The following is a 27,676-nucleotide window of genomic DNA, read 5'->3' on the forward strand; positions in this document are numbered from 1 at the left end:
AACTCTATGACAGATGAACAATGAACTCATGAGGGAAGCATGGAAATGTGTTATTTGCTCAGGGGGGACAATGCTGGATGAGAGAGGCTGATGGCCCTATGAATGCAAGGTCTAAGAAATAAGTCAAGTGCCCTCTCCCTATTCTTCAAAATGAAAAAGGTCTTCTGCAGTCACGACCTAAGCCTAAGATTGAAAATCAGGCTTGTCAGATGCTGCATCTTTTCTATCCTGCTCTTTGGAGTAGAGAGTTGGTTTCTGACAGAAAACATTTGAAGAGACTAGAAGCATTTGAAATGTGGATTTACAGGCAGCTGTTACCAGGGGTGGGATTCAGCCAGTTCGGACCAGTTCAGGCGAACCGGATGCTAATTATACATCTGGTTCGCAGAACTGGTAGTTGCAAGGACTGGCTGGCCCCGCCCACCCCTCCCCTCCCAGGAGTCTCCATGTGGCCTGTTTTGGATGCCAAGTAAGTGCAGGGCCCACACGGAGGCTCTGGGAGGGGGGAAAATGGGCCTCCCAGAAGTTCCAGAAATCCTGAAACAGGCCTGTTTTCGGTCACTGAAGGGCCTCTGGAGCCCGGGGGAGGCTGTTTTCACCCTTCCGGAGGCTCGAAGGAAGTCTCCAAAGCCTGGAGAGGGCAAAAATGCCCCCTCACCGCCATAGTGCAGGAGACTGAGTAGGCTACGCCCACCATGGCCACACCCACTCAGCAACCAGGCAGAGAACCAGTTGCTTCAATTTTTAAATCCCACCCCTGGCTGATTACATATAAGTTGGGTTGACAAAATGAGAAATGGGGAGGTGATAAGCCACCTGGGAAAGCCACGGGAAATCATCAAATCATAAAAAAGCGAAAGTTAGAATATTTTGGACATGTGATGCGACATCCAGAAAAAAAACACCATACTTCACTTAATCCTCCAAGGAAAGACTGAAGGCAAGCGAGGTCCAGGCAGAAGAACATCATGGTTTCAAAATCTAAGGGACTGGTTTGGACAAAACTCAACAGCACTTTTTGGTTGATAAAAATAGGATTGTTGATAAAAATAGGATCGCCAACATAATTGCCAACGTCCAATGACGGGTATGGCACAAGAAGAAGAAGCCCTCTCCCTGCTGATTTTCAGGAAAGCTGAGGACATAAGTGATTCTCAGCAGGTGGAAGAAAATCTCTTGTTGATTCATTCCTTGCATGCTGAATGGCCTACAATCCAGATTTTCTGTTGTACTTGCAAATTGAAAGCCTGGTGGTTGCATATTGTGCTTCTTTGCCGGGCGATAAATATTTCCCCCTACTTTGGTTCATATGAAAGTACTGCTGATTAAATATATAAAATGTCAGATATAATTAGAATCTTCAAAACGATTAGTGTGTTGGTTTTTGCATCAACTAAGAAATGAATTCTGAAGCAGAATGATAACTTTCTATTCTCCTACCTTCACATCATTAGTTACAACAATATAATTGGCACTAAGTGAGCTGGATCCTCTGTCAAAATATAGCTCCCACCCTAATTGCTGTTTTCTTCTGTGCCTTTAGAGACATTAATTTAGTTAAATAGCATTGTAAGTAATTAGATTTCAACATGTCATTCTGGAGTTCCTCTGTGTTCAGAGATTGTAAAGGGTCAGTATTGTGTTCCAGGTCAGTCTGACCAGAGGCCTAGAGAAAATGATGCTGTGCTATCTTCAGACGTGAGGGACAGCATTTATGTTCTGAAAATTATAAGGCTGAGGTCAAGGAAGGCTGACATTTAAACTGGAACTGAACCAAAACTGCTCTTTCTGTTTTTGTTGTTTACCAATGTGACATCACCTGGCGACTATTCCAGGAGGGGGGGGGGAGAAAAAGAATAGAAGGAAGAATTGATCCTACCCCAATTAATAAGAGAAATACAGAGATCATTAACAGGATGTTGAACAAAACAAAACGACACAACCTTTCCTCTCCTTTGAAAAATTAATGTTCATCCTTCAGTGTAAATGAGACAATCTTCACCATAGCTATACTGTACATGTAATTAAAATGAGCAGATTGCCTTGAATGAGCCAAGGTGGCGCGGTGGTTAAATGCAGCACTGCAGGCTGACTGCTAGATCAGCAGTTCAGCGGTTCAAATCTCACCGGCTCAGGGTTGACTCAGCCTTCCATCCTTCCGAGGTGGGTAAAATGAGGACCTGGATTGTTGTTGGGGGCAATATGCTGACTCTGTAAACCGCTTAGAGAGGGCTGAAAGCCCTATGAAGCGGTATATAAGTCTACTGTTATTATTATTGAATGGGGAGCATTATCAGAGGAAAGTTCTTGGATAAAGAGGCTCATAAGTTTCCAGACTCTCTAGGAGTCACAGAGCATATACACTTAATAAATTATTATTGTTGTTGTTATATTCCCCTACATTTGGAAATGCTGTCCAGGTTAAATGGAAACTTCAGTCCAACTTTCCTAGAGTATGTCAGATTGAAAAGAGCTATTAGGCTTGGAATTTCTTTGAATCTTTCTGTCTTTAAGCCTCTGTCATTTGTTGTTGTTAGTTGCGAAGTCGTGTCCAACCCATCGCGACCCCATGGACGACGTTCCTCCAGGCCTTCCTGTCCTTTTGGTACTGTCCATGGGGTTTTCATGGCAAAGATGATATTGGAGCGGGTTGCCATTTCCTTCTCTAGTGGATCACGTTTTGTCAGAGCTCTCTGCTATAACCTGTCCGTCTTGGGTGGCCCTGCATGGCATAGCTCATAGCTTCATTGAGCTTTGCAAGCCCCTTTGGCACGACAAGGTAGTAATCCATGAAGGGGCTCTGTCGTTTACATACTGGATATTCAGGAAAGGAAAGGAGTCTCTGTAGTTTTTACTTGGCTAGTCGTTATCAACTATAGGGGGCAGTGCTCATCTCCATTTTGAGACCATCCGCCAGTGCTGTCCAAAGATGTTTCCACATTGCAAAACACTATTTCCTTCTCGCCAAAGGTGGTGTCTATTTATCTACTCGTATTTGCATGCTTTCAAACTACTGGGTGGGCAGGAAATAGACAGAGAATCATTACGCAACCCTTAGGTCTCAAACCCGGGCTGTCCACTTCCTAGCTGACAAGCCCAGTGTCTTAACTGCTGAATCATCACACTTGCCCCATGAGATATTTAGAGCCAAAATCATTTCCAGATTATCCCAGAGTTCCTTTTTGTTGTTTCCCAAAGAAAAATGTGCTACCTAGAAGAGATAGCATAGGCTGTGCTCCAACAAAGTCCAAGGACTCTCTTTCTAACATTAGTCAATTCAGTGTCTTTGTCCATCTTTTCCTACTTATTAATGTAATTAATCAGACTTTCCGAAGATTGCTTCTCAGTCTTTTAACTTAGCTTTTGTGGATAGATGTTTGTAGCTCTTCTCTGTGTGAGTTTGTGGAAGCCCCTTTTCAAAATTTCCTAAATTAGTGTTAAATTAGTGTAGGGTTCCTTGCTTGGGTGGTGGGTTGGAGTAGATGATTTACAAGATCCCTTCCAACTCTGTTAATCTGTCAAATCTGTTATTTCAGAATAAGGATGGAAATGCTACTTTTGACCTCAGAATAGCAGAGGACAAATTGAGGCTCTCACTCATAGACTGGGGTCAAAACTGGCAAGAATAGCCAACACTCCAGAAGATAGGCTTAAGATACAGAAGGATCTTGACAAATTTGAACATTGGGTGCTATCTAACAAAATGAAATTCAATGGTGAAAAAAGTAAGGTTCTACATTTAGTAAAAGCAAGTAAAAAAATGCACAGGTACAGTATAGGTGGTACCTTGCTCAATAGTAGTAACTGTGAGAGGGATCTTGGAGTCCTAGTGGACAACCATTTAAATATGAGCCAGCAGTGTGCAGCATGCATAAACAGAGGGATAGAATCAAGATCACATGAAGTGTTAATACCGCTTTATTAATGCCTTGGTAAGGCCACTCTTAAAATACTGCATTCAATTTTTGTCGCCATGATGTAGAAAAGATGTGGAGACTCTAGAAAGAGTGCAGAGAAGAGCAACAAAGATGATTAGGGGACTGGAGACTAAAACATATGAAGAACAGTTAGGGAACTGGTATGTCTAGTTTGATGAAAAGAAGGACTAGGGAAGACATGATAGCAGTGTTCCAATATTTCAGGGGTTGCCACAAAGAAGAGGGAGTTAAGCTATCCTCCAAAGAACCTGAGGGCAAGACAAGAAGCAATGGGTGGAAACTAATCAAGGAGAGAAGCAACTTAGAACTAAGGAGAAATTTCCTGACAGTTAGAACAATTAATCAATGGAACAACTTGCCTTCAGAAGTTGTCAATGCTTCAACACTGGAAGTTTTAAAGAAGAGATTAGATAACCATTTTTCTGAAGTGGTATAGGATTTACTGCCTAAGCAGGATGTTGGACGAGAAGATCTCCAAGGTCCCATCCAACTCTGTTATTCTAAGACTAAAATGAAGACAACATTATGAGGGCCCCAAAACAATGGTCAGGTAATGATTTTGCGGTAGCTCGTGCAAGTGAGAAGGTCTTAGTTGAATTGGAATAGCCTACCTAGAATAAATATGTTTTAAATAATGAAGTTGTCCCACCAAAACTGCAGTGTCTTGAGCTGCTGCCTGGTCAATGTTACTGTAGGGATATTTTGCTTCTTGATAGATCTCGTTGAGCTAGATTTCAACTGGTACATGACTTGAACAACAGATGATATCTGAAAGCCCACTAATCATTGAGAGATTACCAGAATTACAATACAAACTATCAATCTATTGACAGAAAGCAGCAATGAGATTTTGTAGCAGTAATTAAGCTTTTAATGGAACAATGTCCTGCTGACATTGGTTAAGCCCCTTGATTATAGGGTGGAGGAAAGTCAAAGACACGGAGGAAGGACAGAAGACTAAAAGGAGTTGGAGGGAAGGGAAGTAAAATGGAGAAGATAGGAACAGTAAAGCAGCAGGCTTGAAATGGTTGGGAAAGCACTAAGAGTGGCAGAGTTGAAGAAGGATGAAATTCACTTCGTTTCCTAAAATAAGCAAGCCAATCTGGCACACTACAATTACAATGGCTCTTGTTTAACCTTTAAAATAGTGCTTGTGAGACGCAGCGCCCAGTGTTTATGATGGAGGTTGGATGGAGTTTGCTTGCACTCCAGAGGATCATTTCCTCTATAAAAGCTTGATATGGTTTTTTTATTAGCCTCTTTGCTTCAGTCACTTGGAGCTCATTTTCTCAATTGTAGCTGTTTCTGCAAACCTTGTGGCGGCAGCATAGGAGGGAGAGAGTTCCTGACAAGGTGCCTGACCAACTTTTCCGAATTTTGCTGCTCTACATCTTTGCTTAGAGCAGGGTGTCAAACTTGATTTCATTGAGGGCCGCATCAGGGTTGTGTTTGACCTGGTGGGGGGAGCGTGACCAGCTCAATGTCACTCATCTTGGGGGTGAGGCACTTGTGGTGGACAAGTGCTAAGGCAGGACTTCCTTGAGACCCCCGCTCGCTCTCATAATCTCTTCCCTCCTTCCCTCCCTTTTCTTCTTTTTCCTTCATTCTCCTTTCTTCTTCTTTCCCCTCTTTCCTTATTTTTCCTGCCTTGCTCTCTTCCCATCTTCCCTTCTCTTTCTTTGTCTTTCCTCTTTCCCGTTCTCCTTTCCTGTCCCTTCTTGTGTGCTCAAATGCAAAAGGGGAAACATTTCTCCTTTTGTTTTGTTTTTAGTTTGTTTTGCTAGCCCTCTGCCAACGAAAACAGAGCCCAGAGGGGCCTGTGTGTCCCCCTCCATGCCCCATTTTCAGCAGTGACAGCCTCCTACCGACAACTGCCAGCGAAAATGGCTCCTGGGTGGGGCATGCATGGCCCCCTGAATTCCATTTTCACTGGCAGAGGGCTGCAGGAGGCCGTTGTGCCCAAAAATGGGGTATGGGGAGGCCACATACACCACCCAAGCTCTGTTTTTGCTGACAGAAGCATTGTGGGCCAGTCCTTTGCTGTTTCTGGGCCAGCCCCACAGGCCAGATCTAAACATCCCACGGGCCAAATCTGGCCTGCAAGCCTTGAGTTTGACATGCCTGCTTTAAAGGTTTCTGATCTGAAAGCTGGAGTTGATGGCTGTTTTTCTGAGGTGTCTTATCTTGTTCTTTATCCTCCTTTGAACCGTAACTTAAAATTCTTCTTTCAAGCTCTGTAAACTTTCCCCAAGTTTCAAGCCCTGCAGCTTTTGGCTATTTTAAATGGAGAGGAGTAATTTGAGTGGCTGAGCTCAAAAGAGCATTTTTCTGAAGGCACCTGACTTTGTACTCTCCAGAGCTTCAAATTGGAATGCAGCTCAGAATCCAGCATCTGTGTTGTATTCAGCAGCTCCCAATTAAAACATAAAACATAGAATAACAGAGTCGGAAGGGACCTTGGAAGTGTTCTAGTCCAACCTTCTGTTCAAGCAGGAGACTCTATAGCATTTCAGACAGATGGCTGTCCAGTCTCTTCTTAAAAGCCTCCAGTGATGGGGCACCTAACAACTTTTGAAGGCAAGCTGCTCCACTGATTAATTGTTCTCACCAGTGGGCAATTTCTCCTTAGTTCTAGAATGCTTCTCTCTTTGGTTAGTTTCCATCGATTGTTTCTTGTCTTGCTTCTGTACTTTGGAAAATAGGTCGACTCCCCCATCTTTGTGGCAGCCCCACAAATATTGGAACACTACTATTGTGTCTCCCCTCGTCCTTCTTTTCATCAGACTAGACATGCCCAGTTCCAGCAACCCTTCTTCGTGTTTTAGCCTCCAGTCCCCTAATCATCTTTGTTGCTCTTCTCTTCACTCTTTCCAGAGTCTCAACATCTTTTTTATATTGTGGTGACCAAATCTGGATGCCGTATTGTACTAAGGCTCTGTAGAGTGGTACTAATACTTCACATGAATTCAATTGAATTCAATTCAATTCCAGTGTCCAAGATAGAGCTTGGAAATCTTGCAGTCATCTACAGCAGCAGACAGTCGGCGTAGATAGGACTAAGCTAAGATAAATGGTCTGGATTAGTATAAGGCAGCTTTCTCTATTGCTGTAGGCCCTGTTTGGACACCCAGAAGCCAAAATTATCCTCCAGCCTATACAAGTGGTGGGTCCATACTGCCTCCTTGTGGCATCTAATTGGTCGCTCACAGAGTAAAGGTAGCAGAAGAGAAACAGACATGATTTTCCAGGGAATAATGGTGAAGCAAAAACTGTAAGTTGAACCAAAGAAAAACCTTTAATACTTGCAAAGCTGAGCAGCCTGCAAAATGCTTCTCTTCCTTCTTGATTTGTGCAAGAGGGGTGGGGTGTATTCCCGGACCTCTTTCACAGAGAGCCCTGTCTTACCCTGATGGCTGAGAACTGATGGCTCAGTATCTTCATGATGTTGATGTGGGTGCTTCTTAGAGGCCCCATATTTGTATTGGCGAGTTTTGCACAGCCATATGGGAAGGATCGCTCTCATCCCTTTTTTCACATGGAATCTGCATTGTGCTGACAAGCAGAATGTACAAGATGTGTGAAGAGCAAGGCACAAAAGAGTGTGCAATTAGCAAGTTTATTTCACAACTATGGAACTTATAAACTGGTTGTTTGCCCATACCTCCATATTCCTTCACCTTTCCCTTTGTGTGCGTGTATGTCTCTGTGTTATATAACAATGTTTTGTCAAAAAGTCTAGCAACTAGTCTCCAAAAATTATTCACGCTAAGAGTAAACATCTTTTCTCCCTAATTAGGTTTACCAAAGTAAGGAGGAGGAAGATACAATGGCTGCTGCAGTCATTGCTTCCCTTCTCAGTTTACCCAAAGTTGGACTTCAGTTGGGCTTTCATTTATTATATTCTCCTGCCATTTAAATTTTCTTATTTAGTAATTTACCAGTCCCCTCCCCTTATTAAGTGGGGCAGACACTTCTCTTGGAACAGCTGACAATTGAAAGCAATTGGAGTCATCATTCCAAGAAAAATAGTATGTATTAATGAAGAAAACAGACTGACAGTAGCAAACATAAGACAGCAATTAAATTTTACATGCTGTTAAAACAAATGTCTTCCTTTTCCTAATTAAGGCTTTCATCACCTAGTGAAAGACTATGAGGAGAGTCTCTCCAAACAGTCAATCCCATGTTTTGGTGTGATCATTAAAGAAGGCTTCTCAAGTCATACAATATGGGACCATGTTCTGACCCCCTCCTCTGTTCAGTAACGAAAGCCGAGACAAGTGTAAAATGGAATGTCCTTTAATAACAAGACCAGACTCTCGGTGGCTGAAAGCCATATAAACAAACAGATAAGGACCTTGGCAGCAAGTCCGACAAACCTTGGCAGCAATGCAAACAAACTCTGGCAGCAATCCAGCCTGCCAAGTTTGTTTCTCTTTAGTCCAAGCGTTGACTTCTGCAAGAAGGGCGTGGCACAAGCAGTCTCTTTTATAGTCTGGAGAGGAGTTTAATGACCATCAGCTGAGCCAGGGGTGGGTTTCGACCGGTTCGCACCGGTCCCTGCGATCCGGTTGGTCGCCGAACCCGGAAGTAAGTAACTTCCGGGAACGGCGAAGCCCCCCCCCCGCGCCCGCACGCGCCCGCACACCTGCGCCCGCTCCTTACCCGGTTTTTACGAATTCTGCGCTTCCACGCATGCGCAGAACGCATACAGCGCCTGCGCGATCCTCCAGGAGCAGCTGGAGCATTGCGCAGACACTAGTGCGCATGCGCGCGCCGGGTACATGCGCGAGGACGCCACGTGCGTGCGCGAGGACGCCGCCGGCCTCGTTCCAACCGAACCGGTTGGAACGGGGCGAGAAACCCACCCCTGAGCTGAGCATAATTACCTCCTGTAATTACGTAGTTGTTCTTGACGCCGAGTAGACCATCGACGGTGTGCATCCCGGAACAACTCACTGTTGATTTCTGGATCACTCTCTCTTGTCTCCTCCCCATTGATCCAAGGCTCAGGCGCCACCTGGTGGCCAACCAGTCTCTCTGCGCCCTGCTCGGAGTCGGAACCCTGTCCAGGGTCCTCCACATCTTCCAGGGCCGACTCATAGGGCCCCTCGCTGTCGGAGTCTGGTGGCAGCTCCAACGGCTCCTGCCGGGCCACAACAGGACCATATCCAAGTTCTGTGTTGGATATTTGCATGGTGATAACACCAACCCAGTGCTGGTGTTTTTCTGTCAAAAATGCAGTTCTCTTGAGATCTCACGAATATGACTTTTATTTTCTTCCCTGTACTTCTGGGTCCAGAAAAATGCTTGGGTCTCTGACCTTCATCTTTAAGCTGGAGAGGTTAACTTCCTGCTGTACTGCCTCCTTCCACCTTGCACTCAGCTGAGGATCATGAGCTCCTGACTCTTATTTGCCAACTATAGGTTAATAAGACAAAGTGCATTAGGAATAGCATGCAAGTTGACTTCGTGGCAGGACAAATCTTATTCCCATGGGTCAGGATACTGTTCATCTCAACCAGCCCCAGGAAGACCCTCTCCCTTAGTATGTAAGATGCAGGCAGGATGGTATGTATGAGAAGGAGGCAAGCTCTCAAGCAGAAACAGGCAAAGAGTGTTTGGACTGCTGGAAAGTTCAAGGAGAGAGATCCAAGGAAACTACTGGGTCTTTTAGAGGCAATTCCTTCCCTGCCATAGAGGGCCATAAGAGAGAATGGCAGTGTCACAAGAGGATAGACAACTTACTTGTTTGTATTTTTTAAAAAAACAAATAGGTGCTTAGCAAACATATTTATGCAAATGTAGTAAATTTCTTGTTACCAGGAAATGGATGCTCTTCAAAATACTTTTGAAGAATTTGACTTCTCCTCCTCCTCCTCCTCCTCCTCCTCCTCCTCCTCCTCCTCCTCCTCCTCCTCCTCCTCCTCCTCCTCCTTTTGCCATGTCCATTATCAGAGGTGGGTTTCTACCAGTTTGCACCTATTTGGTAGAACCGGTTCGTCAAATCTACCGGACCAGTTAGAAGATGTTCCACCAGTGGACCCGGAAAGCAGGCCACACCTACAGAAGAGGTTCCAAAATTTTTTGAAACCCACCACTGCTAAAGGCTTAGGGGTGCAAGGATCTTGTAACTTGACAGCTTTAAGACTTGCACGCTTCAATGCCAGAGTTCCTGAGCCAATGTGACTGGAGGAGAAATTTTGGGAGTTGAAATCCACAAGTCTTAAAGCTGTCAGGTTTGAAGACCCCTAGTTTTTTTTTCTAAAGGGTTAGGGGTGCAAGGATCTTGTAACTTGACAGCTTTAAGACTTGCACGCTTCAATGCCTGAGTTTCTGAATAGCTACTTGGACCGACCTAAGTACTAATTCATAATTTCATATCCGGTCACATGGGTGGCAAGCCACTCCCACAAAGGATGCCACACTCACAGAGTAGGTTCGAACAATTTTTGAAACCCACCACTGTCCATTATCAGACGTTGGTGATCATGTGCGCAATCCTATTTTTATCAACAGCCACACGAAAACTGCTGTTGAGTTTGTCCAAACCAGTCCCTTAGATTTTAAAGCCTTTGGTTTCAGGGGGAGCCTGGAACCCCCACAGACCGCATCCCTGGGTGACAGATTGGGGGGCCCTACCCATTATGACTTTATGCCAAAATGGCGGGTTGGAGGGAATCAAATGCTCCCGTGGACCAACAGGCCTCGTGAGGCAGCCGGCTCATCAGTATTGACTGAAGGCGGAGGCCATATGAGTCGGAACAGCTTCAGAAGAACAGCGCATGGTGTGGTGGCAGCCACTTGAACAGTGTGCCCAGTGGTGTAGAAAGCAAAGGGAAGACTACTACACTATATATTTCCCAGGAAAATCATGATAATGGTGGAAAAACCTAAAAAAATTGGACTACTGGGAGTCACTAATGTCAGTTCAGTTGAATGTGTCCTGGCTCATCTTAAATTGCCACATCTTTTCTCCATCCTCAATGTAATCCAACATTTATAATGTTCTTTATTGCGGATAATTTGCATTGCCACCCCCTTCTTTTCCTTTAGCCTGAATCCTTACAGTTATGATGAGACATCTCTAAGTAGCAGTGAAGATCACATCCCGCTGGCCGCCTTGCCCTTGTTGGCGATCTCTTCTCCTCAGTACCAGAATGCAGTTGCCATGGTGATCAGCAGAGCCAACCAAGTTTATAATGAATTTCTTGGATCTCCTGATGGGGCAGGCTTTAATGGGCAGGTATGACCACTCTTCTTCCTGCTGGAAAACCTAAAAGACCTCATTACGCCGAAACTGATAAAATTTATTTTTCACAGGAGGTGTATACTTCATTCTTTATTTCTTTAATCAGAAAATACTCCACTGCTACTAGTAACAAACTAAGAAATTAACCAATATATTCAGGCTCCTGGCCCTTGCACTTTTGCTCCATATATAATTTGCTTCCTGAAACCTTGGCATTTGAAATAGATGGTATGACGCTTGTGGACTGATCTAAATGGAGAGGAAATCTATGTTTCAGGAAGAGACCACATTTATTTTCAGTTTCTGAGGACTAGAGGGGCATGATAATAATAAGGGTGCTGTCATTTGAGACCGCATTAAGTCTCACTTCTTGCAAATGTTGATGCTTGGAAAGTTTCAGGAAATAAGTGTTGTCCGTTAAAATTTTTAACAGGCCTAACTTTCTACATAATTGTGACACTTAAAAAAAGGAAATCTCATGCCACCAATTTAGTCTAGTGGTTAAGGCACTAGGCTAGAAAGCCGGAGATCATGAGTTCAAGTCCTGCCTTAGTTATAAAAGCCAGCTGGGTGACTTTAGGCCACTAACTCTCAGCCCAACCACCTCACAGTGACTTTCTTGTGGAGTAAATAAGAGGAGGAAGGTGTGTTGGATACGTTTGCTTCCTTGAGTTATTTGTATAAGTGATAACAGTGGAATATAAATTAATATGCTTGCTCAATTTTGGAGAATTCTAGAGACATGTAAACATGTTATTGATGGACCATTTGTAGTTACTCATATAGGCTCATTGACTTTTTAAAGTTTATCCTATGTTTATTTCATGTTTCAACCAACAAATAAGTCTGAAATGAAAACTGTAGAAGATGTGATATTGAAAAATACAGAGGAAAAATTCAGTTCTTAAATAGTTATTTTATGATCAGATAGATGCAATTCAGGAAGAGAGGGGCAGTCTGTTGGAGTGAGTTTTTCAGCAACTCACTTTTTTCTGTTAGGTAAGAATGAAGAACACCATCTCTGGAATTTTAACTTAAGAATTCTTACAAAAATCACCCATTCTAGTTTTCTTACAACATCAGCCATTCCTCCCAAACCTCACCTTGACATAACTTTCCTCCCCTCCACTATTGATCCTCAAAAAATGCAATAAAAATCATTTCCATGGGGAAAATGTTTTAAATAATTTTTATTCAACCTTTTAAAACTTTAAAACAGGATTTCCAATCTTTACAGCCTTCCAATACCAGTATCCATTCTATTTACAAATTTGTCAGTTTTATGGCCTTTTATACATTACATGTTATATGTTAAACACACACACACACACACACACAAAATAACTTTAACATTTAGTGATATTTGCTATGATTATACAGTTTTTCACTTTACTATTGTTCCTAGGTATTCTTTATGTATTAATTTTTGTATCTAGTTTCTAGTCAATTGTACCACCTATTCCAGATCTTAAAGTATTCTTTTTCCTCTCTATCTTTTAATTTCCATGAAAAAATTATTATGTGGAAGAGGAGATGAAATTTATGAGGAGTCCTGCTAAGAAAAAATTCTCTTTAACTTCCTTCAAAACCCCACAAGGAAGGGAAAAACTCTTCCGTTCTACTAATGAGTAATGATGTACTTTTGCACAGTACTGTCACTTAATAAAAGCTTAGTAGTTGCGGTCTCTAGATTATCCTTTTCATATGATACTGCTTTTCATGCCAGACTGGTCTGTGGATTGAACTGGTTGAGTTCTCACAGAACTTTGGAAGGAAAGCAATAGGAACAAATAGTGTCTGGGGAATTAGAAGGAGGAGGATAAATTAGCATAATGGAAGCCTGCTTCTTTAGACTTGAGAAGGTGGTGAAAAGATAGACCTGAACCAATACTAGGTTCTTTTATAATAAGTAAACAATAGTTGAAGTAGGCATGTTTAAATCCAGGGAAAAGGTTTGGAAGGAAGAATTAACCTTTCTTAAGATGGTTGCAATCCAATGCAATTTTGGATGGTCCCCATTGCTGATTTTCATAGTAATGTGAACACCTTAGTTTAATTTCTCTGTATTTTATGTCTCATTTATCTGATACTGATTATGCACAAACTTGTATCAGCTTATTTTATTGATGCAGCTGATATAACTGAATTCACATATTGAAAACTTATTATTTCCAGTATGGTAATTACAAGAAATATTTTCTCTCCGGAAGGAGCCATAGCCTATTGTAAGATCCTTCTTGTGTTCACGTCTTTGCTCTGTGACTGGAAGATTTGTGACTCACCTGTATCTGGCTTTGGAATCTCACCACACATTACACGATGCTAAAACATTAGAAAGTTTGCAGGTCAAAGTACCGCCAAGATGCTGCATGAACCAGGCAATCCTGCGAAGCTATAAAAATGGCCGTGAAATATTTATTTTGCTAATCATAATGCTGCATGGTATGTGAGTGTAATGCCATAGGGCTCAAAGTGAACTTCTCTTGTTGGGCCAAACCACAAACTTCTTCTTGATCTTCCAGGTGTGCCTTGTGGGGGACTGTGTGGGAGGAATGTTGGGCTTTGATGCCATTTGCTACAGCACAGGACTAGCAGATGAAAGCCAAGTCAGCAGCAGAAGAGGCAGCACCAGCAGTGTTCAGGTACGCATGGGAGAATGTCAGAGAAGGCAGCCACTGCATAGCTTATCATCTACAATAGCAGTTTTGCTAATTGGAAAGCTGCGAACCATTTGGAATGCCATGACAGTGAAATGATATAAAACTCCTGTGAGCTTACTGTATAAGTGCACTATGCACCAATACAGGTCCGTAGCAATCTTGTATGATTGATATGAAATATGAGTTAGAAGTGTGCGGCGGCAGCCAAAAAAGCGAATGCAATCCTAATTTGCATAAACATAGGTATAGAATCAAGATTGCGTGAAATATTGGTACCGCTTTAATAACTGCTTTAGTAAGACCACACCTGGAACACTGCATCCAGTTTTGGTCACCACATTATAAAAAAAGATGTGGGGCTCTGGAAAGAGAGCAAAAAAGAGCAACAAAGATGATTAAGGGGTTGGAGGCTAAAACATATTAAGAACAGTTGCAAGAACTGGGTTTGTCTAGTGAAAAAAAGAGCCTAAATATGTTAGTTTTAAAAAACTAACTTCGTGTTGTTGTTTGCAGTAAACTTTGGGTATGAAAATTGTATACAGCCCCTTCATGTGTATCATCATAGTAATTTCCCACTTTAAAATAAACAGACATATAAATAAATTTTCTCTAGGATAAATCTGTTTCAGCTGAAGATTCAAATCTAGAAGACCTCAAGCGCCTCAGCAAAAGTAATATTGATATCTCAGGAATAATGGAGAATGAAGAGCCGAGACAACCATTGCCTCGGAAACAAAGTGATTGCTCCAACTATGACTGTGATAGCATAACAAACCATCATGCTTTCCTATCCAGGTAACTAAAAGACTTGCATGAAGAAAGTGTTAATACACGAAAGCAGGAGCAAGACTTAGTGTGAACTAAGCAATGAGTAGATAATGTCAGGTAGACTGTATGGCCTGGGCTTGGTACCGTATTTTTCAGACTATAAGATGCACCGGAGTATAAGATGCACCAAGGTTTTGAAGAGGCAATTTTTTTTAAAAAAGTAGGTAAGTAGATAGAGGGATAGAGAGAGAGAAAGAGAGAGAAATACAGTAGGTAGGGAGAGAGAGAGAGTAGGTAGGTAGGTAGGTAGAGGGATAGAGAGAGAAATAGAGAGATAGAGAGAAATACAGGAGAGAGAGAGAGAAATACAGTAGGTTGGTAGGGAGAGAGAAAATAGGTAGGTAGATAGAGGGATAGATAAGTAGGTAGGTAGGTGGATGGATGGATGGATGGGTAGATAGATAGATAGATAGATAGATAGATAGATAGATAGATAGATAGATAGATAGATATACATACAGTAGATAGGTAGGGAGAGAGAGAGAGAGTAGGTAGATATTTCCAGGTGTATTCATCCATGTGCTGGAGAAGGAAATAGCTGACAATCTGCAGCACCTAAGACTTTGTTTCTGTTGGCACAGCACTTGATCAATGTAATTCTCATCAACCACTCTAAAGAGCTTTCTGAAAGGAAAAAAAAGTTTTTACACTCTGCAAATCTCCCCAAAACAGCCTGTTTTTTGTGAAAACTGGCTCGGGTTTTTTAAAAAGGCATGAATAGCCTTTAGTGGGCTTGCAGAGTGCTCCTGGGGGGTGGGGGGCAAAAACGAGGAAAAAACGGCCGCTTTTTCACAAAACTGGGCCCGTTTTTTGTCAAAAGAATTGCATGCATAGCTTTTAGGAAGCTTATAGAGTGCTCCTGGGGGCTGGGGGGGCACAAAATGGGCTGTTTTTCACTCATTTCTGCCCTCCCCAGCCCCCCAAGAGCTCTCTCAAAGCTTTCATAAGGTTATGCATGGCCATTTTGGTGAAGGGGCGTGGCTTCGGGAGGCAAAAAAAAAAGTTGTATTCAGTGTATAAGACGCACCCAGATTTTCAGCCTCTTTTCTGAGGCAAAAAGGTGTGTCTTATACTCCAAAAAATATGGTATTTATCTACCTTCTCAGGATGCCAAAGAAAGCTTTTGAAAAGCACACAGGTATACTCTGGAGCCCCTTCCATATGTGAAACATCATCATGAAAATAGGTTTTCCAATTACTTCTCAGATAGTATATGTCAGAGTTTGTTGCATAAATTGAAATCCAAAAGCACACACAGATAACTGATGCAGCAGGATTCATTAACTCCTTTATATATATAAGAATAGATGAATAACTGTACAATACCAACAGATGGTTCTTCCAAGTAAACACAAGGCAGGAGAGTTACGGGCAAACACAAGCAGTTAATTTCAAATCAGCAGACAAGCCCAGACAGACTGCTAGTTTACTTCTCAGAGCATCAGACTGCTTAAGTTTCTGTTTCAATTCCCTGCACAGACTCAGATCTGTTTAAGCTTCCATTAGCTGACTCAGTTGCTATGCCTATTCATTGGCTGACCTTGTTTCCATGTCTCTCCCAGTCATGAATATTTTAACAGTATATCATAATGTAATTTTTTAAAAATTGTACATAAGGCACAAACCTCATAACTGATGGAAAAATAGGTGTTAGAAAGTCTATAATGCTGATAGTTCTGCATTCATAAACTCTAGCTGCTGCCTTTGTTTACTCATAAACTGAATTTTGTATTTGCAAATATAAAGTTTTCTTTCATTCCTGTTTATTTGGAATAGATTAGATAAAGGAAATGACTTTAGTCTTTTCCTTAAGACCGATGGTTTGGAACCAACTGACATCACACACTCACAAAAGTGCACGCTCACAAACATAAAAAAAAATCTTTTGCCTGCTTTCAAAATAAATAGTCCAAAGCCCTCCCAGAAGCTAAATTGTTCTTTGGGTTGATGAAGATAAACCTGCTTCTCTCTTCCTCATGTTGAAATTTTGTCCAGAAATGGACCCATTCCCATTTTTATACATTGATTCAGTTACCAATATATTTGCAACCCTTAAAAGTATTACAGGTACAGTAGACCTCAACTTAATGACCGCAATTGAGCCCAAAATCTATGTTGCTAAGTGAGAATTTTTTAAAGTGAATTTTGCCTGATTTCAGGACTTTCCTTGGCACATATGTTAAGTAAATCACTGCAGTTGTTAAATTAGTAACACGGTTGTTAAGTGAATCTGATATCTCCATTGACTTTGCTTCTCAGAAGGTTGCAAAAGGGGATCACATCAGAGGTGGCATTCAGCAGGTTCTGAATCAGTTCTGGAGAATCAGTAGTGGAAATTTTGAGCAGTTCAGAGAACTGGTAAATACCACCTCTGGCTGGCCCCGCCCCAATCTATTCTCTGCCTGCCGAGTCCCAGCTGATCAGGAGGAAATTGAGATTTTATAGTATCCTTCCCCTGCACGCCCACCAAGCCATGCCACACCCACCAAGCCATGCCCACAGAACTGGTAGTAAAAAAAATTTGAATCCCATCACTGGATCACATGCATCCCTCTGCAACCATCATAAATGTGAGTCAGTTGTCAAGCATTCAAATGTAAATAATATGACTATGGGGATGCGCAGTGGTCATAAGTGTGAAAAATGGTCATAAGTCACCTTTTTCAGTGCCATTGTAACTTTGAATGGACATTAAGTGAATTGCTGTAAGTCGAGGACTACCTGTAGTCTTTGTCTGGTTGATTTCAGCTTCAAGTCTATCGTCATTGTGGAATGGAGCTATGTTGTTTCACTTTCTTATTCTCTTTCCCAGTATCCACTCGACAATGTTGAATGAAGATGCAGAATTTCCCCCAACAAACACTTCAAGCACATTGGATGTTAATTTGGGGCGATTTGAATTTGAGGTGTCTGATTTCTTCCTCTTTGGTTCACCCCTCGGTTTGGTGCTGGCTATGCGGAGGACAGTCCTGCCTAGTCTGGAAGGTGAGTGATGCCCATCAGTTGACAGATAGCTACTCTTGGCTACTTTCGGCCAAACTTTTATGTCCTTGAATAGAATGAGTTTGCTCAGGTTGTCTCTGAAGAGCACAAACTTCTTTGGGCAGAGTATAGGAGATTCAGTGCTAATTTTCCTAAAATTATTTTTGAAAAGGGATTTTTCCACAAAAAAAATAGTAGATCCAACATTTCAAAATCCATAAAACTTACCCAGTTTTCAAAACAGTAAAGGTCCTTCTCGTGATGATGCTGTCAGGCCTGCAGCCATCTTTTCTTTTGGATCTTTGGCCTGCCACACTTTCTATTATTCTACTATGCATTTTCTATTGTGGGAAAATGGGAGGGGGGGGAGTTGTATGGAGTTAGATGATATGTAGTCATAACAAAATTATTTCTAGAAAGCCAAGGTCACCCTTTGTCTTTGTGCCTCTGCACCTGACCAGAACTGGATGGGTGGAAATGCCAGCATGGCAGTGGAAGATTGGACCATATGTGGGTGTGGGGGCAAGATCTTGAACTTTCAACTGGGTGGGGGAAACTGGGAAGCTTTCAGATTCAGGTTTTCCCAGATGTTTCCCAATGTGGCTCTCTTAATAAATTGGAACTTTGAGGAATACCTTGCCTTGGACTCTGATTTAATTTTGGATGCTATTTGGAACCCTGACAGATGCTTTTCTTTCCATTTTTTCACACTTGTTAAAGATTAGGTTTTAACTTAATGGCAGCTGAGACCATTGCAAACATTGTGTGCAATATCAAGATTTCTGAAATAATCCATTTTGTGGGTTCTTTTTCATTCAAGTTGAATATCTGTTTTAAGAGATCTTTTCAATTGTACAACAAGAATCAATCCATTGCTGGTGGAAATTATTCATCCATGGACCAATATGTGCTTTAAACGCTTACTTTTTATCTGATTTATTAATCAGGTCTGGCAGAGCAGACATTTGGTGTAAAATGCCAGGCTTACTACAGCAATTAATATCATTGGATTGTTCTTTGCTTAGCTCTGGAGAAATTCTAATCTGATTTTCAAAGCGCAGTTTCCTATTTAGTTTGCTATAACAGCTTTGATTAGTGATGAAACACAGATAGGCAGGTGCTGGAATTGTCTCTTTGTGAATGTTGAGTAATGACAACTTTGCCTTGCAAAGGCAATCTAGGCTAGAAATAATTTGTTTTTGGAACAAAAAAATAGACGTTAGTGAATCATAGACCATTCTGATAAACCTTTTTTAGTTCATCATGTTTATACATTTTCATTGTTATGAACAACTCCAGTTTTATCAGTTTCACAGTGTGGATAGGAAACTTGCAAGCTTAATTTTCTTGCTGATTATTTGTCCTTAAAACTCGCTTTTATTAGAGATTCAGCACCTCGCCTTAATCAGGTCTCTTAGCAATTCCATTTTTAGAAAGCCAATATTTTCACTTTGTTATTGTGTAAATGAACAATCATTTAAAGAGAAGAGTATACCATAATAAAGCATGTTGATTAAGTAGCTAATATCAGCAGGATGTGAGGGAAGTAGAACAATTCTTTACTCTAAAAAAGAACAGTGGTTCAGAAAGCAATTAATTAAGATTGTTAAGAACTCTGTAGAAAGACCTACAAGCTTAAACTATTCAAATGCCTTCCATTTACATTGCTTCAAAGAAAGGCAAGCCATAAGGAGGCCAGGGTCTTATCCCCTTGCCCTAGGAGGTAAACTAGCTCTGCAACCATAAGAAAAGCAAATCAAATAATAGAAAAAAGAGAATCATTCTTTCTACCCACCTTCTCCAAGAATGTTCATTTCCTTAACTGCATGAGTCCCTCTCCCCAACCTCACAATTATTATGCTACTATTTTGCAGTGGTCTGCTCATTTCTTGCCTAGTTATTCGGGCAAAGAAAAAGATAGAAGAAGCAAATTAATAATACAGAAAAACTGGAGTGAGACAACAACATTGGTTGTCATCTCTATACAATTGTATAAAAAGGATATGGTGACTCCATCTTAAACGTTTGACTAGAAATATGGTTGAAATCCTCTCTGTCTAGCTTGTGTGCAGAGAGAAAACAGTGTTGAAGTTTTTAATTTGTTGGACTGGAATTTGAATGGGACCATTATGGGTTTTCTGAATTGCAACATAATTTGCATGCCAGTCCAGGATTTTGAAGAGGAATCATTGATGTAAATAAATAACTAAATAAAGATGCAATAAATCGAAGGTCACCTTGTTCAAATAATGTACAAAGTATGGAATTCTATTTGATATGCATTCTAAGTATACCACACCCATCAAACTGTGCACACTTTCTGTGAAATCCAGCATATCAGGAGGTGGCTTGTTTGGGTACATTGGACTCTGATTTAAAGACTTTTTTTAAAAAATCTTAAGAAACAATTTGATTCAGCGATGACTTTGAATGCAAAAACTATTCTTTAAAAAAGTTAATTGCTTTGTTTATAGGAAAAAAAGAACATAGAATCCTCTTTTAGAAAGTGGAAAGTATTGTTATTCATTAATATAACATATTTGTTTATACCGTGATGATGTGTTGGAAGGCAGAAGGAAGGATATAGCTCAGAATTGACTCCATTGTTTCCAAAGTACTTGACTCTTCCTCCATGGGAATTTTACATCTTTCGAAATTTAATAACAAGTCTGTAACCTTGTGTTTTCTTTTTGTGCTCTGAAGATATATCTAAACAGTTCATATTGACTCTGAGTCATCCTTTCTCCCTGTGTCTAGTCTGCCAAGTACATCCAGCCTGCAGTCAAGTTTACAGCCTCTTCCACTCAGCTGACCCTTCCGCCTGCAGACTGGAGCCATTATTAGAGAATAAATTCCATCTTCTGCCTCCCTGTACTGTACCAAGGTACCAGAGATACCCCTTGGGAGATGGAAGATCCCACCTCTTAGGTATTTATGTCTTTGGCTTGTACAGTTCACACAACCTGTTGTAGTCATGTTGCCTGCCTTCCAAGTACTTCTGCGTGCCTCAGCCGTCTAGACAATTATGTAAAACAATCTTTACAGAGATGAACGAATAATAACTCTCTGCCAAGAATTGACTTATGCTCTCTGTGGAGTTTCAAGGCGCCGTCTCATGGTTTGCCCAGAACATGACATCATAGGGTTTTTCCCCCCAATCCATGCACCTTATCATCCTGGTGGCTCAGGGGCTAAGACGCTGAGCTTGTCGATCAGAAAGGTCAGCAGTTTGAATCCCTAGCATCATGTAACAGAGTGAGCTCCCATTACTTATCCCAGCTTCTGCCAACCTAGCAGTTCAAAAGCACGTAAAAATGCAAGTGGAAAAAATAGAAACCACCTTTGGTGGGAAGGTAACAATGTGTTCCATGCACCTTCGGCATTTAGTCATGCCGGCCACATGATCACGGAGATGTTTTCAGACAGCGCTGGCTCTTCAGCTTTGAAACGGAGATGAACACTGCCCACTAGAGTCAGGAACAACTAGCACATATGTGTGAGGGGAACCTTTACCTTTACCTTATCATCCAAGCTTGCCTCTAGACAACATATAGTGCATACATACATTCATACATATTAGAAACTCATTGTCTTCCAGATGTGGACTTTAATTCCTATAATACCCTAATTATTAGAATCTGGGTTGAGCCTCTGTGGGTTCACTCTGCTCCTTTACTTACAGGTCCTGTGTTTCACCAAGATTGTGTTTCGTATGTCATGTATCCCAAAATTATGATACCAAACTCCACTTGTTATTATTTTGATAAGGAAAGGAATGCTTCATATTCCCTATTCATTGGCTTGGCTTTTTGAAATCTGGGTGGTTCTTCCTTCCTGGCTTTGCTCACATGAAATCTATGTCCATTATATTTTTTAATGGCTCAAATATCAAATAAGATGGGGGGGGGGGGGAAATTACCTAAATGGCTTCATAGAGCTTAGTAGTCCTTCCATGCCCAAATGCTTATCTGGCACTATTTTTCAGAAACTTTACTCCTCCCTTATCTGATTCAGTTCTTTCCCACCTTACAGCTGATACATTCCAGTACCATAGCAGCTTGTTTGCTGAAGATAGTTCTGCGAAGTCATCCTTCATGCAAGAAACTTTAGCACTTCCCAATGCTGTACAAGGGAAAATGAGAAGAGGGAGCCTGGGCAGCAGCAACAGTGAGAGCTCTGGGTCAACAGAGAGCTTGTTGTCCAGCAACATAGCAAACAGTGAGTGCAATTGGTTTTAACACTAGAATGGCATTTTGGATTATTAGTTATTGGTAGCTTTCTCCTCGTGAAATCCTGCCGGTTTTGGGTTGGCTTACTAGCAATAGCACTTAGACTTACATACCACCTCATATTGCTTTTACAGCCCTCTCTAAGCAGTTTACAGAGTCAGCATATTTTCCCCAAAAATCTGGGTCCTCATTTTACCCACCACGGAAGGATGGAAGGCTGAGTCAACTTTGAGCCGGTGAGATTTGAACTGCTGAATTGCAGCTAACAGTCAACTGAAGTAGCCTGCAGTACAGCACACTTACCACTGTGCCACCTCGGCTGTTGGCAATTTGGTGAAATAACTTAAGAAAAGCCTTTGTCAACAGCTACACCTAATTTTGCCCCTGGATCTCTCTTCTGAAGAGTTGACTCTGCTCCTTCCGGCTGATATTATTCTCAGTAGGATCTGGAGAGCTTCTGTGATGTGGAATTGACAAATGGAATGCCTGTTTCTTTTCCACAGTAACTTCCAAATGGTGGGGAGCCAAGAGAATAGATTACGTTTTGTACTGTCCAGATGTCCTCACAGCCTTTCCTACAGTGGCTTTGCCACATCTCTTCCATGCCAGCTACTGGGAATCAACAGATGTGGTTGCTTTCATTCTGAGACAGGTAACAGTACCTTCCTTGTACTGTTGTGTGCTCTCCCTCTGTCTATATCTGTGGATGACAAATACATTTTTTATCTAGGCCACAAAACTGAATTGATGGCCTTGCAGGACATCCCTGCCTCATTTAATTTCATTGCTGTGTGGATAAAATAGGCAAGCCTCCCTTTCAGTGTAGAATAGAATAGGATAACGAAGTTGGAAGGGACCTTGGAGGTCTTCTAGTCCAACCCCCTACCTAGGCAGGAAACCCTATACAACTTCAGACAAATGGCTATCCAACATCTTCTTAAAAACTTCCAGTGTTGGAGCATTCACAACTTCTGGAGGCAAGTTGTTCCAGCGATTAATTGTTCTGTCAGGAAATTTCTCCTTAGTTCTAGGTTGCTTGCCTCCTTGATTAATTGTCCTTGCCCTTAGATGCTTTGGAGAGTAGCTTGACTCCCTCTTCTTTGTGGCAGCCCCTGAGATATTGGAACACAGCTATCATGTCACCCCTAGTCCCTCTTTTCATCAAGCTGTGTAGGAGAATGTAACAATGCAGTTAAATTAATGAAATACCCAAAATATTTATGCAAAATTTGCCCATAGATGAGAACGTCTTGCAAGCAATAAGCTGGTGTTCTAAACCTGTGGTGTACGAAGATTCATTTATGCCATTATTTTGAACTTACTTGGCAGAACTTACTATGTTGAGAGCAGTTCCCATATTTATGTTTCGTTTCAGGTGATGAGATTTGAAACCATCAATGTGAAGGAAAGCAACAGTTTGGATCCAGTGTCTCTCAGCCCTTCAAATCCCCGAGAGAAATGGCTGCGCAAAAGAACCCAAGTCAAGCTAAGGGTACAGGATTGCCTTTTTATCCAATTCCTCTATTATTTAGGTAAAGGTAAAGGTTCCACTTGCACATATGTGCCAGTCGTTCCCGACTCTAGGGGGCAATACTCATCGCTGTTTCAAAGCCGAAGAGCCAGCACTGTCCGAAGACATTTCTGTAGTCATGTGGCCAGCATGACTAAACATTGAAGACTCATGGAAAGCTGTTACCTTCCCACCAAGGGGGTCCCTATTTTTCTACTTGCATTTTTATGTGCTTTCAAACTGCTAGGTTGGCAGAAGCTGGGACAAGTAATGGGAGCTCACTCTGTTATGCGGCGCTAGGGATTCGAACCACCTAACTGTCAACCTTTGTGACTGACAAGCTCAGCATCTTAGCCACTGAGCCACCGTGTCCCCTATAGTTTAGCATATTTCAAAGGAACCGAAGCCATTTTAAACCAGTTTTTAAAAGAAAAAGAAAACAAGAGCAGCAGTGGTCAAAATGGGTTGATGCATTTCAGATTTGTTCAATTTGTTACCACTTGATTTTTTTTGGACAGAGCTGCCTTTGGGGTTCTATCTTTTTAATTGCTTTTATTATTTTGTATTTGTCCAAGTAGTCTCTGGAAATAGATGGCTATAAAAAAGTTTGATAATAATAACAACAGCAGCTGGAGCAGCATTTGAACAATAGGAAGTGATGGAAATACTTTTAATGGCCAGGTACTTTTTCACAGATGGCAAGAAAGCCAGAAGGATTTCTAGTCAGCCTGTCTTGTTTAAAAGATAAAAGCAGCAGTTAAAGCCTGAAATGGCTGCATATGAATCTCAGTGGAATTTTATTTTACCGTATTTTTCAGAGTATAAGATGCACCGGAGTATAAGACGCACCAAGGTTTTGAAGAGGCAATTTTTTTTTAAACGTAGGTAGGTAGATAGAGGGATAGAGAGGAGAGAGAGAGAGAGAAATACAGTAGGTAGGTAGGGAGAGAGGGTAGGTAGGTAGGTAGGTAGAGGGATACAGAGAGAGAGAGAAATACAGTAGATAGGGAGAGAGAGTAGGTAGGTAGGTAGGTAGGTAGAGGGAGAGAGGGAGAGAGAGAAATACAGTAGGTAGGTAGGGAGAGAGAGAGTAGGTAGGTAGGTAGATGTTTCCAGGTGTGTTTATCCATGTTCTGGAGAAGAAAATCAGTGACAAGCTGCAGCACCTAAGACTTGTTTCTGCTGGCACAGCACTTGATCAATGTAATTCTCATCTATCACTCTAACTAAAGAGCTTTCCGAAATGGGAGGGCAGAAGTTTTTGCACTCTGCAAACCTCCCCAAAACAGCCCGTTTTTCGTGAAAACGGGCCCGTTTTTTTTTTTCAAATAAAAGGTATGAATAGCCTTGGGTGGGGTGGGGGGTCTTGCAGAGTGCTTGTGGATGGATAGGGGTCCAAAAAAGAGTAAAAAACCAGCCTGTTTTTCACGAAAATGGACTGTTTTTTTGTCAAAACAATTGCATGCATAGCCTTATGGAGGCTCATAGAATGCTGCTGGAGGCTGGTGGGGGGGAAACGGCCCATTTTTTGCTCATTTCTTTCCTCTTCAGCTCCCAGGAGCTGTCTGAAAGCCTCCATAAGGCTAGGCACGGCTATTTTGGTGAAGGGGCGGGGCTTCGGGAGGCAAAAAAAAAATGCTTTATTCGATGTATAAGACGCACCCAGATTTTCAGCCTCTTTTTTTGAGGAAAAAAGGTGTGTCTTATACTCCGAAAAATACGCTAATTTGTCAAAGGTCCAATTAAGGAAAGAGGTCCAGTTAGGTGTAGTGATAAAGGCACAAGGCTAGCCATGAGGCCATCAGTTTGACACAAACACACACATGCAGAGTTATGGAAAAAATCAAGAAGGCTCATCCACATGTCAACATTTTATTTATTTTTATGTATTTATTTAGCTTGTCAAACATGTAAAAGATAATAGGTATAAGTATAAACATAAATATGAATGTAGTAAATGGGTACGAATAAATGGAGACAGTAGGACAGGGACAGTAGTGAGCTGGTGCTGGTGTGCTTATGCATGTCCCTTACAGACCTCTTAGGAATGGGGTGAAGTCAATAGTAGACAGCCTTAGGTTAAAATTATGGGGGTTTGGGGATGTAACAACAGAGTCAGGTGGGGCATTCCAGGCATTGACCACGCTGTTGCTGAAGTCGTATTTTCTGCAAGCGAGTTTGGAGTGGTTTACCTTGTGTTTGTAACTATGGTTTGCTTGTGTATTGTTATGGCTGAAGCTAAAGTAGTCATTGACAGATAGGGCTTTGCAGCAGATAATTTTGCATACTACGCTTAGGTCAGAATGTAGGCGGTGTAGTTCTAGGTTCTCCAAGCCCAAAATTTCAAACCTGGTGGCATAGGGTATTCTGTTGTGAGTAGAGGAGCGGAGGACTCTTCTCCTGAAATACCTCTGGACGCTCTTCAGTTGTATTAATATCCGATATACAGCGCAGATTCCAGGCAGATGGGTTGTATTCGAGAATTGGTCTAGCAAAGGTTTTGTATGCCCTAGTTTGTAGTACAATATAACTGGAGAATGGCTGTAGGACCATGTAAGGGGTTGTTTCTCCTAATCTTAGAGGGTCTATTCTTTCAGATGTACAAAAACAAATACCTTTCTCCTAGGTTGGCTCCAGTCACTTCATTCCTTTCCTTGTTTCCCTTTCAGAATGTAACTTCCAACCACAGATCGAATGATGTCATTGTTGCAGAAGATGGCCCTCAGTTGCTAGTTGGCCGGTTCATGTATGGACCACTTGACATGGTGGCTTTAACAGGAGAAAAGGTAACATTCCAAGGTCATCCTTCCCTCTCTTCCTCCTTCTCTGTTAAGCCATTGAAGACACCTAAGCCCTTAAGAACACGAGAAGACCCTGTAGCTGATCAGACCAAAAGTCCTTCTTTGCCTGCATTTTCATATCAGCTGACCATATTCCAAACTTATAAACTAGATATGAGTTCAATACCTCCTCTCTATTGCTTCTTCTGATTCCATGGCCTGCGGTTTTCTGAAGACAAATATTTCTATAGCATTTAATTATGCCCTTCCCTGTATGAGAGGATGCTTGTAGGAAGCTGGGCTTGTTCTGAATCAGACCATTGTTCTTTGTGTCAACAGTCCACAGAGTTTCAGGCAGCAAAGTGTTTAATTCTTTTGATCTGCCTGTTGGAAATATTTTAGTTAAAGGTGCTAGAGAGTGAATATCACAAGCAAAGTACGTATTCTAAAATTGTAGGCGGGACCAAGCTCATGCCTACTCATTGCCAGCACTGCAAGATCTTTTAACTGTTGATTCACATTTTTGTTCTGTCTTTTATGAGATAAGTCCTACAGATGTTTGAAAGTTACTGTTATTTTCCCTTTATTGTTTCTTCTTCAGGATAAACATGCTGTGCTCTTTCAGCTATTTCTCATTGGACTTGGTTTGAAGGCCCCTCACCATCTGGATTGTTCTCATCTGGCACTGTCTTTCTTAAAATGTGGCACCTAGAATTGGACACATGCTTTAGCTGCAGGCTGAACAGTACAGAGCTGCAAGCTTTCTTTGTGCTTCTATTAAAACCGACTAAAATTGTCAGTGATGTCATACTGCTGAAATAGCTACTAATCCTCAAAGCTTTTGCCACCCTGTTTTAGGCTTTAAGATGCTGCAAAACTAGTTTTTTTCTTTGAGAGACTAATATAATATCCCTCGTGAACTTTGATGTTAACTGTCTATGGGTATCGACAGGAATTTGTTTGCCTAACCTGAACTTCTCTATTACTGCATGTTAATTCCATAAAAGAATTTTACTACATGTTCTCTTTTCGTCTTTCAGGTTGACATCTTCATCATGACCGAACCTTCCTCCGGACGTTGGGTCTATTTTGATACAGAAATCACCAATAGTAGTGGTAGAATCTCATACAACGTCCCCAAAGACAAAAGACCTGCTGTTGGCGTCTATCCTATTAAAATGGTGGTCAGGTAAGCCTGGAAAAGTATATAAATGCATCCTAAAATTATTGAGAGATTGAGGATTATGTCCTACTCTCATAAAAGGTTAATCAAATTCTAGAGTTTTCTACAACTGCTTGAGGCTGGGAGTTGATGGCGGGGGGGAATTACCATATTTTTCGGAGTATAAGATGCACCTTTCCCCTCCTCCCCAAAAGAGGGTGAAAATCTGGGTGTGTCTTATACACTGAATACAGCATTTTTAGCCTCCCAAAACCTCGCCTCCTTTGCAAAAATGGCCATGCATAGCCTTTGGGAAGCTTCCAGAGTGCTCCTGG

At 41.6% G+C, this 27,676-nt stretch overlaps 1 protein-coding gene across 1 annotated transcript in view; it reads left to right on the forward strand.

The window, feature by feature from the left end:
* Window positions 1–27,676, forward strand: part of PITPNM3 (PITPNM family member 3) — a 149,604-nt gene that overhangs the window by 105,634 nt on the left and 16,294 nt on the right. The window contains exons 7-16 of the mRNA XM_032216982.1: window positions 10,995–11,184; window positions 13,713–13,832; window positions 14,464–14,645; window positions 17,491–17,663; window positions 20,418–20,588; window positions 21,693–21,878; window positions 22,393–22,541; window positions 23,265–23,381; window positions 26,069–26,185; window positions 27,220–27,368. Of these exons, the coding sequence (XP_032072873.1) occupies window positions 10,995–11,184; window positions 13,713–13,832; window positions 14,464–14,645; window positions 17,491–17,663; window positions 20,418–20,588; window positions 21,693–21,878; window positions 22,393–22,541; window positions 23,265–23,381; window positions 26,069–26,185; window positions 27,220–27,368 (1,554 nt within the window). The remainder of the gene's footprint in view (window positions 1–10,994; window positions 11,185–13,712; window positions 13,833–14,463; window positions 14,646–17,490; window positions 17,664–20,417; window positions 20,589–21,692; window positions 21,879–22,392; window positions 22,542–23,264; window positions 23,382–26,068; window positions 26,186–27,219; window positions 27,369–27,676) is intronic.

Source organism: Thamnophis elegans, chromosome 4 (genome assembly GCF_009769535.1).
Source record: "Thamnophis elegans isolate rThaEle1 chromosome 4, rThaEle1.pri, whole genome shotgun sequence".
In the NCBI taxonomy this organism is placed as follows: Eukaryota; Metazoa; Chordata; class Lepidosauria; order Squamata; family Colubridae; genus Thamnophis; species Thamnophis elegans.